The sequence below is a fragment of the Panthera pardus genome, unplaced genomic scaffold, assembly GCF_024362965.1.
Source record: "Panthera pardus isolate Hobbes unplaced genomic scaffold, ASM2436296v1 HiC_scaffold_15, whole genome shotgun sequence".
Classification (NCBI taxonomy): domain Eukaryota; kingdom Metazoa; phylum Chordata; class Mammalia; order Carnivora; family Felidae; genus Panthera; species Panthera pardus.
Window position 1 is genome coordinate 14031084 of NW_026526710.1, and position 15017 is coordinate 14046100.

Sequence of the window (15017 nt, forward strand, 5' to 3'; positions counted from 1 at the left end):
TTTTTTTTTTAAGTTTATTTATTTTTGAGACAGAGAGAGAGCATGAATGGGGGAGGGGCAGAGAGAGAGGGAGACACAGAATCAGAAGCAGGCTCCAGGCTCTGAGCTATTAGCCCAGAGCCCGACGCAGGGCTCGAACTCACAGACCGCGAGATCGTGACCTGAGCTGAAGTCGGATGCTTAACCGACTGAGCCACCCAGGCGTCCCTGTCCTGTTCTTTCTATACATCTCTATTGCTACATCATACCATGGACTAACCATTGCCCTCTTTACTACTGGAAATAGAGTCATTAGTGTCTTTAAATCAACCAAATTAGAGAAGAATTCCAGGAAACCTAGCACCAATGCAGAAAACTCATCCTGAAGATTCTGTTCCTCTAGAACCACTTCTAGTACCAGAATCTATATCAGTAAGGGTCCAACCAAAGAAGCAGAAACAGTCGCATATATATTTAAAGAGATTTATTGCAAGGCATTGACTTAAGTGATTGTGGGGGCTGGACAGATAAGTCTGAAATCTGTAGGGCAGGCCACCAGGAAGGACAAACTGGAACTCAAACAGGCCTGGGAAGGAAGCTGCTGTCCACAGGCAGAATTTCTTTTTCACTGGGGAAGCCTCAGCTCTCCTCTGAAGGCCTTTTGACTGACTGAATCAGGCCTATCAGGATTATCTAGGATAATCTCACTTGCTTAGTTAACTGGTCACAGACTTTAATGACGTCGACAAAATACCTTCACAGCAACACCCAGATTAGCGTCTGATTGAATATCTGGAGACTGCAGCCTGGCCAAGTGGACACATCTAATGACCGTCTCCCCTGCCCACAACCACCCGGTAATTCAAGGACTCTGGATCAGCCTCGGCTTTTCCCTTGGACATACACTCCCACCCTTACCCTCAGGTTGCTGACAGTCTAAACAGAGGAGGTGAGGAACCTTAGGACTGGGGCATCCCATGTGTTTAAATGCAAGTCAACCTGCACAAGCAGTGTGTGGAATTTTTAAAAATTATGTAAAATGCATATAACACAGAATTAGCCATTTTAAAGTATACAATTCAATGGCATTTAGTACATTCATGTACATTTAGTACATTTAGTACATTAGAGGTATAACCATCACCTCTGTGTAGCCCCAAAACATTTCATCACCCAGGAAGGAAACCTCGTATTCATTAAGCAGTCACTCTTCAATCTACCCTCCCTGCCTGGGCATTTTAAAACCAATCTGTACAGCAATGTTATCAGGGCATCATGAGGGAGAACTTGAAAGTGTAAAAGCCTGCTGTACTTGATGAGCTGTTAGGGGCAGAGGTCCCCTCCTTGGTAGGCAGGGACTGACATCCAGCTACTCTTTCACAATATTGGGGCTGTAGTTGGGTTTGATGGCTTCGGCAAGTTCCCGAGCGTACATCTCATATCTGCCCGTCATCTGAAAGCAAAACACAGGCAGAAATTCTTGTTTCATAAACGTCCCTCATTTACTCACCACCACCTCTAGCCACTAGAGGGCAGCCATGGGACAGAAATTTGTTTGGAAGGCCCGTTGAGGGGATAGTTTCAGACTATGTAACACAGAGAAACAACCCCTGTGTGACCTCTCGGCACTGATTCCGGTGCTATAGCTAAGATGACAGATGACAGAGGACTCACACACTCCAGCCCCTCCTGCTGGAAGACCTCTGTGATCTGTTATCCGGAAGGTGTGGCCTGCCCCAAGGCAGAAGGGAAGAGGGCTGTCCTTCCGTCTTACAGAACCCCAGAAGAACAGCCCACAGCCCAGAGAGGGGAGTGACTTGCTCCAGGTCCCCAGACGGCAGTGAAGTTTGCAGGTATTTGCACCCTGGTGCACCCTCCCGGCTCTGGTCTGGGAGAGAATGGGGGCAGGGCTAGAGAATCTACCCAGCATCTCCTCCCTCTCTCCTCCCCAAAGTCCCAGTAGGAGCTCAAGCCCATCACCATAGTTTGGGAGGGCTTTTGCATTCAAAAAGTTACTGATGAGGAAACATTCTGTTTATTGTGTGGAATACAGCATTAATCTGAGCTTCCCAGGAAGAGGAGAGACCTTCCCAGGAAAGAGGAGATGTTCATGTGGGCCTTGTTTGTCTTGTTTGTCTGATGCGGATCTGAGACTCAGGGAACATGCCCAAGGACCCATGCTCAGGTAAATGGAGGGGAGCTGGTTCTTCCCACAGAAGCTGGGCAAAGTCATTCAGCTGTGAGGACATTCATTTGTATGTATTCATTGGCGTGGGTTCTGAGTTGATAGAATACTGTTGGACACTAATGCAGCAAACTCCATCTGCATCCAGGATGAGACAGTATATTCCAGGGGGGTCCGGGTCCTGGGCCATGGCTGCCATGGAATGGCTCCCCATTCCAGGAAGGCGGGCACTTATGCTCCTCCCATAACCCCTGGTGTCACGCAAGTTAGGTCTCAAAGGCCACTTGAGACCTTGCAGTAAAGCCTTCTGTTTTACAAATGGGCATACTAAGGCCCAGGAGCAGAAAGGGCTTGCTTAAAGTGACTGGGAAAGGTGGGGAGGAGGGGGCACACAGCTGTGATAAGATGCCATTTCTTTGCATGACCCATTTCCCTCTACCATCAAGGCCTAGACCATGGGGCCGGGCCACAGGCAGAGCCAGACACCCACATTTATCTTGTGATAAGTACAAATGCCTGGAAAGGAAAAAAAGGATTAGAGAAGCCAATCCACTCTATTCTCCAGACAAATGAAATTGAGATTAATTTGTTTGAAGGCGCCCAGATTCTAAATCAGACAAGAGGAGAATTTATTAGGGTCTGCTGCCTGGGCCTTACTTGATGCAGTGGTTCCTCCCTCACACACCAGCTCTGGGAGGAAGAAACCTGCCCCTCCACTCAGCTTGGAGTCTCATCTGGCTGTTCTGGAGAGCAAACCCAGCGGCTGTAGTTTCTAGCCCTGAGAGCAGGATGGGGGCTCAAGAAGAGGAGCAGGGCAAGATCAGGGGACTCAGGGACCCACCTTGAAGTTCCAGATGTCATTCACCTGCCGGCAGAGGTTCAGGTCAAGCTCGGCAACCAGCAGCCCGTCCCGATTGCGGGAGAGACCAGGGGTGCGGCTGCTGTCCGGGCCTGCCACGTAGCTCGAGCCATAAAAGTAGCCGAAGTCCTGGTGAGCTTTGAAGGAGCAAAAGAAAGAACCTGTGAGCTTGTGCAGGCACATAGTGGATTCTTCAGAGAGATAGGCACATTGAGTGACATCCTAAACAAAGGGTCAGTGCCACCCTCCCCAGCATCTGCCAAGTGCTGAGGCCCAAGTCCCTGAGTCCCTCCTCAGGCCTGAGGTCAAGGAAGTTTTTCCAAAAGTCAACTTCACAGCCCTCACCTCTGCCCCTGGGAACATTCTTAAAGGTCACCCTTGTAGAAGTATTAGCCCTTACTCCCAACATTAGCCACCCACAGCCCAAAGGAGTCACATGGCTCTGTAGGGCTTCCTGTGTGACCTGCTTCCTGTGGTGGCCCGACAACGTGAGCTGGAAGCTCTGCCCTCACTTGCCTTGCCAGCTCTGTCTACTGTACCCACCTCCTTCCATACCTCGGTCCCCTCACAAGTGGGCTAATAGCCACCCCACAGGCATGTAAGGAGTAGGTGGGCACAGTGCAGGGCCCAGCAGGGGCTTGGACACAGTAGATTCCCAGCAGACTTCATTTCCCTGCCTCTTCTGTGACTCTGACTGCAGAGAGCTACCTGAGATTGGAGACTCTGGAAGTCTGGGGCCTCAAATGAGGGGATCTGGAACCCTTTCAGGAAGTGCTTTTCTGGGAAACAGACCTGCTCCATCCCCTCTGCCTTATCAGGGGATACCCTGAGGTAGTTCCTCCTTGGTGGGCGCTTCCCTCCCACATTTCCAGCCAGAGAGGTGGGACCAGGGGGTGGGGAATCCTAGTAGAGGTGAGGTGGTACCTGCCCTCAGATCAAAACAAGCTGTGGATTCTAGGAACCCAAGACAATCCATGCCAGTGTTCTGGGACAGCTGTGCAGCTTGGGGTGGGGGATGGTAGCAGATGAACAAGGACAAAGGAAGAGAGGGAAGGAGATAAAGCACCCCGTCTTTCAGGGAGCTCACAAAGGGCTCCCCCATATCTTCTAGGCCCATCTTATACCAATCCTGGGGGAGGGGTAGAGTCCAATCCAATGCCATTCAATTCCCATCTGGGGAATGATGTGGTCACAAGCCCAGGACTGCCTATCCAAACGTAGCCATGGTCAGGCTGCCCCCACACTGTGGGCCATAAAGATGAGAGCAGTGCACGCTTCCGACAACATGCCACATGTGCAGACAAGGCCTGTGGCACAGACCCTGTGGCAGACAGAGAATGGGACAGCGAGGCCCACCCCTCAATTGCAGCCACCATGGAAATTCACAGAACATACCTTTCTTCCCATCTCCAGAGGTAAATTCATTCGGGAAGTGCTCCTGTGAAATAAAACCAAGGTAAGGTAAACCTATAGGTGGCACTACCACCGCATCCACCACAAAGTCGGGCTGAGGAGGCATTTTTGTGAACAGTTAAAGCCAGAAGGAATGGCCTGTAGTCACTGGGCAATCAACAAGTGCTTATTAAACGTCCCTGCTAAGTAGCCAGCATTGGGCCAACACAGGCGGCCGGCGGGGAATTTGACAGGCAAGGTAAAAACTCAGACTTCATCTCTGGGGAGTTTATAATCTCCTGGGAGGGGGAAAAAAAAAAAAAAGATGCTTTGCAGAGTGGTTCTCAGGGCTGTGGAAGGCATCTGAGGTGTATCCGCCTGAGAAATAAGCCCCAGCTTGGGGTCTATGAAGGGAGTAAGGGGGTGTCCACACGTGGTTTTCAATATCTTCCCTAAAGCCTAATGGAAACTGCATATCAAGCTGTGATGGGGTTACACAGGCTAATTAAAACACTGAGTTTGTTCATGTTGCCAGAAACGTAGAAACCTCGGTTATCTCAGACTGAGCAGATGCTCTGATTAGATTTTGGCATCCGATTAATAAGAATAGGAAGGAGATTATTACGTAATAAACGCATTGTGTTTTTGTAGTCAGGGTCATTCAGTGCATGGGGTCAATGGGGAAAAACACAAAACTGGATACGTGGTGGGGATAGGGTGACAGCCATTCAAAACGGTTTCAGCTAAAAACCAAAACGGACAAAAACAGAAGACGGACATAGGAATATCTTTAAAAGTAACAGACCAAGCCAGTCTACCCCCTTTCGGGACCCTAGCATTTATGGCCTTCACACAGAGGGAGCAGGGAGAAGAGGTGTGACATGTCCCCACCAGGGCCAGCAGACAGTTGCTTCCCCTTGTGGACTCTGCTGGCCGAAGAGGCCGGGTCCCCTCTCGGCAGGTAGCCTTCCTAGCAGCTTATCACTCTGTCCCCTCCCCAGCACACCTGGTTAACCAAACCTGAGAGACCAGCCAGACCTCAGGGACTTACCTGGCCCACACGGTTGATAGCACAGGTGAAGCAGTGGTTTGCAATGGCTGCGTTTCTGGCCTCGATTGGCCACAGGGACTCACTGTGAGAGAGAAACAAGAGGAACCATGTGGCTGACTTTCCAGCCAGACTGGGAGGGTGCTTGGTCCTGAGTGACAGCCAGGCTGTCGGCCTTCTCAGGTCCGCAGTGGGGATGGCCAGGGAGACTGTTTGTGGCTGTGGGTGACCCCAAACCCACAAGCAGGCCAGCTTGTCCCTTGCTCAAGCCCAAGCAGCCTTTTGGGGAGGGGCTGCTGCAGGACAAAGCAGCCCTGAGCCTCAGTTTCCTTTTCTGAAACTTCCTTAAAGGAATATTGTAAAGACTGACCACACATGCAAAGCTTCTAGAGGGGGCTGCGTGGCAGAAGCCCTGTGACTAGCTCTCTCTCCTTCCCTCCTCCTGGGTCGGGTGAGGAACTCACATTCTGTGCTGGGCAGAGCCTCACCTGGCAAATGTAAGAAGGGAGCTCAAGACTCAGACTGCTGCACTAATCCCGACCCTGCTCTGTTGCCTTGCAAAGCAGTCTCTAGAGAGGGGGTACTTCAGGCCAAGCAAACAGAGTAAACCTGCAAGGAATTGGGGTAACTGGAAGGGGTAGATTCTGTAGCAGGTGTCACCTCCCCTGAGCCTGTCCACATTTCCCAGTGCCTTCCTGTTTTCCTCTTCTGAACCCTGAGACTCTAAGCAGGGGATCCCTGGTTCTCTTACTGGCCTAGGAAGGAGGCACCATACAGGTACAGCTGAGCTGTGGGCCTTCTTCAGTCCAGTATTCACAAAGGTAGGACATGGTGGAAAACCTTGCCCCAATTGAAGACCCTGTCCTCCAGCCCACCAATGACAATGTGCCATGGAATCCAGTGGGCCTTCTTGTCACTCTGTTGTCTGAGGAACAACATCATTAAGATTCTGGATTGACAGGTGTAATGCCCACTTAGAAACACTGAGTGACTGAGAGCAAAATGCCCTGGAATCTTCCTTCCTGTCAGCATGCACCTGGTTTAAACTGGGAGTAGGTGGAGGGAGTGGGTGCTTGTCACAAGCCTAATTCTCGGGAGGTTTCATGAGTCTGTAAAAAAAAAAAAATCACAGGCTTGATTGAGAGGACTCATTTTGCTGCTTCCCTGCCCCCCACCCCCCAGGTGCTAAGCCAAGCTGACAAAACTTTTAAGAAAGGATTTTTATAGAAACACACCCGTAAATGACATTTTCAGGAATTAAATAGACAGTTGCAGGGTGAGTTCCAGAAAACATCTTTCTTGCAATTCTCCTGGGAGGGTGCACTGTGTAGGACTCAAACCCACAGCTGGCAATAAAACTTTGGCTCTCAAAGCAAGCAAGGGAAAGAAGATGGAGGCTCGTGAGAACCCAGGGTATGCGGGAATCATGGAGAGCCCGATGGGGGTATGGGGACATCTGCCTTATTCCCAGTCACAGTGTGACAAAGACATGCATTGAAGAGATGGAACAGCGACTCTCCTACTGACACACATACATGGCCACATGGGTCAGGATGACTCAGGTCATCAAAAAACACTTCAAGTCTATCATGTGCTTATAACTGTGGGACCCTAAAATGAGTGAGGACACCCCACCAATCCACAGAGCATGTGTGTATGGGAGGGGGGACATGCCAGTGAAGGAATGGATGGTTCCAGAAGCCATTGCTTGCGTGCAGCTGGTGGGGATTTGCCCAGCCCGGTGCTGAAAAAACACTCACCATCAATTCCATAAACACTCATTTATCATTTTAAGAAAATCACCCAGAATCCCACCATCCTTATAAACCATCTGTTGTAATTTTTCCACACTCCATACCCATTCTTGGCAAAAGAGGTTTACAGAGTTCTGACCATAGCCTGAAAACATCTTTGCTCACAGGCTTTTGTCATGATGTTGCATTATCTTCATAATGACTTTTTAGTGACTGTGCAATAACAAGGAAGAGACGGGCCGAAATTTACCTAAGTCTGACGTTTCTCTCACCTCTGGCTTCAGCCTTTTCCTCCTTTTTTAGGTACTCTGTCAGGTAAAGTTCTAGGCGTATTATCTGGTCAAGGGTGTGAACATTTTAGGAGCTCATGAAACATACCGCTTTCCAAAGGACGTGTTACCGTTTTAACTGTCAGCCTCACCATACCCTTGAAAGGCATGAGTTGGATGACTGTTGGTTGAGGAAGGAAAATCAATAATTTTTAATAAGCCTAATAGACTGCTGGAGACATAAATAGTTATGTGCATATTACATTGGGGTGCTTCTGTTTGCTTAATTGGGGATAATAAAAGCTCAACAGAATAAGGTCAGGGAGCTGGCCATCCGAGTCTGAGGCCACAGCTTTGCCTGCCCTGGCCCAAGAGCCGGTATAGGCACTGATGCTCAGCGAATTGGCTTCAGGTTCCTCAAGGGACCCTTGCAGGTAGATGATGCTTGCTGAATGTCTTACACATGGCCAACAGGAGGGGGCTGCTCCAGGGGGTGGCCCAGAGGTTCTGCCCAGGTCTGGATGCTGGATGACCAGTAGTTTACCCTATGTCACAACTGCCTTGGACTCTGTCATAGTAACTAAGCTGCCATGAGGCCCCAGGGAAATTCTTCAGGGGATGTCCAAGATTTTTCTCTTCTGACCAACAGCACCCCTCCTGGACACAGAGATAAACTTCAGGTGCATGGATGGGGCAGGTGACTTGAGGGAGCCAGCCAGGTTTGTGCTCTGCCTCACTGAGGGGGCTGCTGTGGAAACTGGAATGCTATAAGGATGTCCCTCTTGAGAAGAGAGCCCCATGCTCAAAAGAAAAGGTAAAGTAAATATCACATTCTGACCTTCAGAAGAAATTTGACTAAAATTTAGTCAAGAGAGAAGAGTGACAGGGATAGGCCATCAGGGAACTCAAAGCTGCCCACCAGAACTGCCCCAACCACTCCCCATGGGTCCCCCAGGGACCCACTGCTAGGGCACTGGCAACCAGTACAACACAGAGTGAAGGCCAGCACCTCCTGCTCCAGGAATCCTGCTTTGGAGGAAGTGAGTTGGGGAGAAATATAATTGCACATAAATTCCTAGAGTTCTGGTACTTGTTAATGATGCAAAACTAGAAACCACCCAAATACTCAGCCGTTGGGGAAGAGACAAGCAGAGGAAGTGCAGTCATGCCAGGTCATCTTAGCTTGCCCGCCATTATTAAGTGAGCCCCAGGGGTCTTGCACAGGAACCCAAGGGCTGCCGGGGCCCACCCCACAGCCTTGATCAGAATAGATCTATCTGTTTCAGGATTAGGCTGACACCTAAACACGTGTTAGGTGTTACAAGAAAAACCCTTTGCTGGTTAAAACCAAGTTTCAGAGTCACTTAACTGATCTCTTAAGGACCCTCACAGCTTTGAGTCTCTCATTTGCTCCTTCTCTCATCCAGATGTCTGACTTCCATGTGCTGGATGTTGCAGATAAGAGTCTTAGGTATCCTCAGTCCCCCTAGCAGGGGCCATGACAGGGAAAGGAGCTTATGCTGGCCAGGCACCTACTATGCTCTGGGTACTTTAGAAGAGGAGCTTTTTGGAATCCTGACAATTATAGGATGGAGGGGAATTATTACCATCTCAGTGTTCAGAATAATAGCAGAGAATAGTATTTTACAGCAAAGCAGCTCTTTAGGGGGAATTTTAATTGACGTTGAGTAATTTTTTTCCCCACAGAAAAGTTGCGTAAATACACAACACACAATCCCATACTCATATTTGTAAGACAACCTGGTGGCCGCAGCTGCGCACGGCAGTTTACTAAACCCATCTCGGAACCCTGCAGCCTGGCGGTGGGTCTAAGATCGCTAGGTCCCAAGAACCCTCCCAGATCCTGCAAGCTGAGAGACCTGAGTTCTCCGATGGTGGCTGAGGGGTTGAAGATGATCTCAGCCCCGTTGATGCTGTACATGAGCCAGTTGAGAGGGTGGTGCCGCCCGTAGCAAATGTTCACCGCAATCCTCCCGAACTGAGTCTGGAACACGGGGTGTCCGAGGTTTCCCTCCATGTAGTAAGTTGACTGAAAAACAAGGGCCATATGTGAAAACCTCTGGGCTGTACAATTTCTCTTTCCTTAGACTTGACGGAAGAAATAAAATATTGCCAGTTCTCTAAAAGTAACAGTCTTGGCTGTGACTCATGTCTGACTTCAGCTCAGGTCATGATTTCATGGTCCGTGGGTTTGAGCCCCGTGTCAGGTTCTGTGCTGGCAGCTCAGAGCCTGGAGCCTGCTTCAGATTCTGTGTCTCCCTCTTTCTCTGCCCCTCCCCTGCTCACACACACTCTCTCTCTCTCAAAAATTAATAAACATTAAAAAAAATTTTTTTAATCGAAGAGGGGCTCCTGGGTGGCTCAGTTGGTTAAGCAGCTGACTCTCTCTGACCCTCCCTTGCTCATAATCTGTCTCTCTCTCTCTCTCTCTCTGTCTCTCAAAAAATGAATAAATGTTTAAAAAAATTTTTTTTTAAATTGAAGAAACCAGACACAATAACTACAAGCCAACAACTGGGAAATCACCATGGCTTAAGCATTTACCCACAATTTCTTTTGTGGCATGTCAGAAAAATCCCCAAAGCAACTTCCCACAGTATTTTAAGGATAAACTTTAGTTAGGTTTCAATCATGGTACAACTAAAGGCTAAAGTTTGGTCGATGTTAACATGAGTTAGTCAATGTCTTCACCAACCACATGTTCCTATAAAGAATGTCAGAGCAGAAGGGACTGGAAGCTCATCCAGAGCAACCATCACCTGCTAGGGGAAAACCACCATGGCCTCATGGGGCATGTGACTTGCCCAGCTGGCCTCTCTGCCCCCTTGGGGTGCCAGCCCTGGGACATTTTCATGGATGGCACTGAGTGGGGGCTAGAGGACTAGTCAGGGTCCCAAACAGATATGATTCCAGAACATTTTGCCTCCTCCCATTAATCTCAAAATTTGTCAGGGTCAGGCAGCAACCCGGATGTGCACATGTGGTGGACACTGGAGTAGATCCTGGTGTGTTGAGACAAACCCTTCACTATCTGCTGGGAGCTAAAGATTAATCCCAGGGTAAACAGGTGATGAGCACGTCTTCCCACCCGCATCTCCAGCTGTTACTGAGAAACACTCGGTTTTTCTTTCTCCCTAGGGAATGTCATCTCCCTCTATAGATCCTTCTTTGTCCTCCTGACCAGTCTGAGTGTGGCTGGAACTCCCGCAATCAGGGAGGGCAGCAAAGGACTGGGGAGATTGCATTCTGAACAACTGTATTCATCGCAGATCAAGTTCAGGTTTCATATCTCAGGTATTAGCTGGAGTTTACTTCCCTCCTTCAAACGTCCACCCCTCTTCATCTAATCCACCCATGAATTGGCATTAACTCATCAAAATAGCTCCCCTGATTTATACCTTGATCATGGGCACAAAGTTCTACCTAATACCCCTGTGCACAGACACGCACGTTAACCTACTGCCATCCCACACATTGACATGGCTAAGACCTCATGTGACTTACAGACAAGGACCCCCTACCTCCCAAGCAAGGGCTAGCCTATGATGGGTAAGGAGCTCAGAGCCTGAAAGGGGCTGAGGAATCATTTCACATTTGTGCATGACTTATTTTCGTTTTAATCAATATATTACTTAACCTCAAAGACAAATTTCAGAAAGCTACGTCAGGTTATATTAGAAAAAGAAATACCCCTCTGTGCTTGGTGTTTGGGACTCACCCAGGACTTCCACCAGAATCCTATCGTCCATGTGATGCAGGACAATGGCGGCACACCCCAGAGCACTGCAGCCACACAGTGTTCCAGCACTGTGTGACATGACATGATCCAACACAGAGTTTTGCTCACAGAAAGATCCACAAAGGCTGAGCTGGCTCACCTCATTGAAGTCACCCACTCTGGGGATGTGGTTTTTCCTGGTCTTTCCCAGGACAGCTCCAGAATTGGAGATCACCACAGCTGTGTTCCACAAAATGTCCCCATGCTCTCTGTCTCGTTCCAGGATGGGGGATACCACCACCATGTCATGCTTCTTTGCCAGCTGGAAGAATGATGAATATAGCAGAGTCCTACTTTTAAATCAACTGTCATAGTTGTTTTTATTGAAGAATTAAATGATCCTGCTAAATAATTAGACTTGGTTCAGAGCTATCTATCATTTTTATTTGTTCTTTGGAAGAATGTCAGTGTTGTCCTGATGCCCAAGCTTATTAGCTAAATAAGAATAATCATCGTCCTTGTGCACTGTTGGTGGAAATGTAAAATGATGCAGCAGCTGTGGAAACTAGTATGGCAATTTCTCAAAAAATTAAAAATAGAACTACTATATGACCTAGAGGTCCCACTTCTGGTTACATATCTGAAAGAATGGAAAGTAGGGTCTTGAAGAGATATTTGCGCACCAATGGTTATAGCAGTACTATTCATGAGAGCCAGAAAGTGGAAGCAACCCAAGACTCCACTGATGGATGAATGGATAAATAAAATGTGGTATATCTGGGGTGTCTGGCTGGCTCAGTCAGTAGAGGATGTGACTCTTGATCTCGGGGTTTTGAGTTCAAGCCCCACGTTGGGTAGACATTACTCAAAAATAAAATCTTTCTAAAAATGTGCTATGTCCATAGGGTGGAATATTATTCAGCCTTAAAAAGGAAGGAAATCCTATCATCACATGAATGACATTGATGTCATCCTTGACACGGATGAGCCTTCAAGACATTATGCTACGTGAAATAAGCCAGTCACAAAAAGACAAATTCTGAACGAGTCCACTTCCGTGAGGTATCTAAAGTAGTCAAATTCATAGCAACGGCAAGTAGAATGTTGGTTTCCAGGAGCTGGGGGTGAATGAAGAGTTGTTTAATGGGTACAGAGTTTCAGATTTACAAGATGAAAAAGTTCTGGAAATCTGTTTCACATTACATACAATGTGAATGTATTTACCACCACTGAACTATACTTAAAAATGGCTAAGATAGTATATTTTATGTGTTGTTTACCACAATAAAAAAAAAGAATATTCATCATACTTCTCATCTATAACCAACCAAGTCAAACCAAACCAAACTCTTTGATACTGAATTCCTTTTGTCTCAAGTAAGAACATCAGGACCTGGTGACAATTATGATGAGCAGCCCCAGACGGTCATTTGTCCTCAACTCTAACCAGCCTGTCACTACCTCTGGCTTTAATGACAGAGAAAGGAAAGGCACAGTGGGCAGAGGTGCTGCTCTGAGCTACGGAAGGGCGTCTGTGGGTCTTGGGCCCCTCTTGCAGACAGGTGTCCCTGGCACCAGCTCTCATCCCCACTCCCCCTTTCCTCTTCCTCTGGCCCTGGTTCAAGCGTGTCATCTACAGTCACCACTTAACCAGTCCCCTCCTCTTTCATCCATAGCACAGAATCAACCTGGTGGATGACAGATTTTTTCCAGTAGCGTGAAAACACTGATGTTTGGAATTGCAACCCAATTTTGATAGAATCGCTTATGATTACAGTGCTGCTCAAAAAATCCCCTATATATATATATTTATATATATATAAAATCTGAATGGGACATGGAGAAGTGAAAAAACTGCTTTGTTCAAGGTGAGAATAAGGATGCCATCATTCGTAACCTCTTTGGTGTTAGGGTGTGTGTGTGTGTGTGATAGCTGCTTTATTAGGATAGTATTCACATGGTATAAAATTAGTCCTTTTAAAGTATGCTGTTGGGTGGTTTTCGGTACATCCACGGAGTTGTGCAACCATCACCACAATCTAATTTTAGAACATTTTCATCACCCCCAAATGAAAACCCCATTAGTAGTCACTACCCATACCCTCTCCCCGCCCAGCCCCTGGCAACCACTAATGTGCTTTCTGCCCCTGTTCATTTGCCTATTCTGGACATTTCATATCACTGGGGTCATACAACATTATAAGGTTTTAATAAAGACAAATGAAGACCAATCTCTGTACTGATGAGACAGGCCATACAGAGAAGCTTCCATAACGCAGGCAAATAGCATGGTCAGTAGCAGAGGTTGGGACAAGGACTTGACCTCATCTCTGGTCCCCGAGGGCCACCTCTGCCACTTGCTGCCTATAGAACCCATCATGGGAAGTCACCCCTCCCTGGGCTGTGGCTCCTTCACCTAAAAAAAGCCATTAAGGGCCCTTCTGGCTCTGAAATTCTATGATTTTAAGTGAAAGTACACTAACAAAAGGGCAGCAAATAGTCTTATCTAATCTTATCTGGCAAAACAAGCACCAAATGGTGTGTTTTCCATGGTAAAGGGCCACACCCAGCAGCTGTGGTTGTGCTCTGTGACCTGCACGTGTTTGGCAGCTGCTGTCAGAGGAGCAGTTAATGTCCTACCTTCTGACAGAATCTGGTGGTGGGTCCATCCTCTGCTGACTCAGCAAATTCCGTCCAAGGGAGCTTCTCTCTCGTACAGAAAGCAAAGGGCATAGCTGTGAAGAGGACAAAGTCAGAATCATATCTAAAGCTCATGGCCTTTGACGGGGAGCTCCTTGAGACCAGCAGCTGAGGCTCTCCACAAGATGACAAGGCTCCAGTTGTCTCAGCCTGGCTTCTGAGTCCTGTCCCTGAATATGGGCCCCAGGCAGACCCTGACCCTTCTAGGTTTCATAACAACACAAAGGGCTGGGCTACATTTTCTTTATGACAGTCTTAAAAACAATAGAATTTAGGGAAGAAAACAATTCAGGGACTTGAACAGATAGATATCTGCAGACCCATTTCATAGCAGCACTATTCACAACAACTGAAAGATGCAAGTAACCCAAGTATCCAGTGATGGATGAATGGATAAACCAAACTGGTGTATATCCATATAATGGAATGTTATTCCACCTGAAAAAAACAGGACATTCTGACACATGCTATAATATGGGTGAGCCTTGAAGACATTATGCTAAGGGAAATCAGTCATAAAAGGACAGAGGCTATATGATTCCACCTATATGGGGGGACTGGGACAGTTGGATTCATAGAGACAGAAATTAGAATGGGTGGTTGCCAGGGGCTGGGCAGGGAGGACCCACTTTCAGTTTGGGAAGATGACAAAGTTCTGGAGATGGATGGTGGGGATGGCTGTACAACAGTGTGAACGTGCTTAATGCCACCGGACTGTATAAAAATGGTTAAAGTGGTAAAGTTGATCTTGTGTATATTTTACTGAAGATTCTGAACTGCTGGCCAATCTCTGGGTTGGTAGAAGCACAGCCAAGACTCCCTGGGGAAACTACCAGAGGGCCACGGAGGATGGCACTGGGACCCCGGGCACGTTACAGAAACATTCCTCCTCATGGGGACAGAGACAGTTCTTCAGGACCAAGAAAAGCCACTTGCTTAATGACCCTGTAAGAAGTCTGGGAACTGCTGGATGATAGGCTAAATGTTCCCCTAGGATAAAAGCATTATTCCCATGTTCTCTGGCTAGATGCCACCAGGGGGTTAATTAAATAAGAAATTTCATTCAATTCATAAACTGATTTTTGTGTGCCT

The 15017-nt window shown here is 47.7% G+C and overlaps 1 protein-coding gene across 2 annotated transcripts in view; it reads right to left on the bottom strand.

Moving 5' to 3' along the window:
- Positions 1-448: 448 nt before the first annotated feature.
- The window catches only part of UPB1 (beta-ureidopropionase 1), a 29020-nt gene continuing 14451 nt past the window's right edge, over positions 449-15017 (bottom strand). For both annotated transcript variants that reach the window (XM_019467101.2, XM_019467102.2), the window contains exons 4-10: positions 13866-13960; positions 11386-11547; positions 9367-9536; positions 5467-5548; positions 4419-4461; positions 3006-3160; positions 449-1432 (exon numbers count right to left, since the gene is read on the bottom strand). In XM_019467101.2, coding sequence (XP_019322646.2) covers positions 1349-1432; positions 3006-3160; positions 4419-4461; positions 5467-5548; positions 9367-9536; positions 11386-11547; positions 13866-13960 — 791 coding nt within the window. In that variant the 3' untranslated portion in view covers positions 449-1348. The remainder of the gene's footprint in view (positions 1433-3005; positions 3161-4418; positions 4462-5466; positions 5549-9366; positions 9537-11385; positions 11548-13865; positions 13961-15017) is intronic.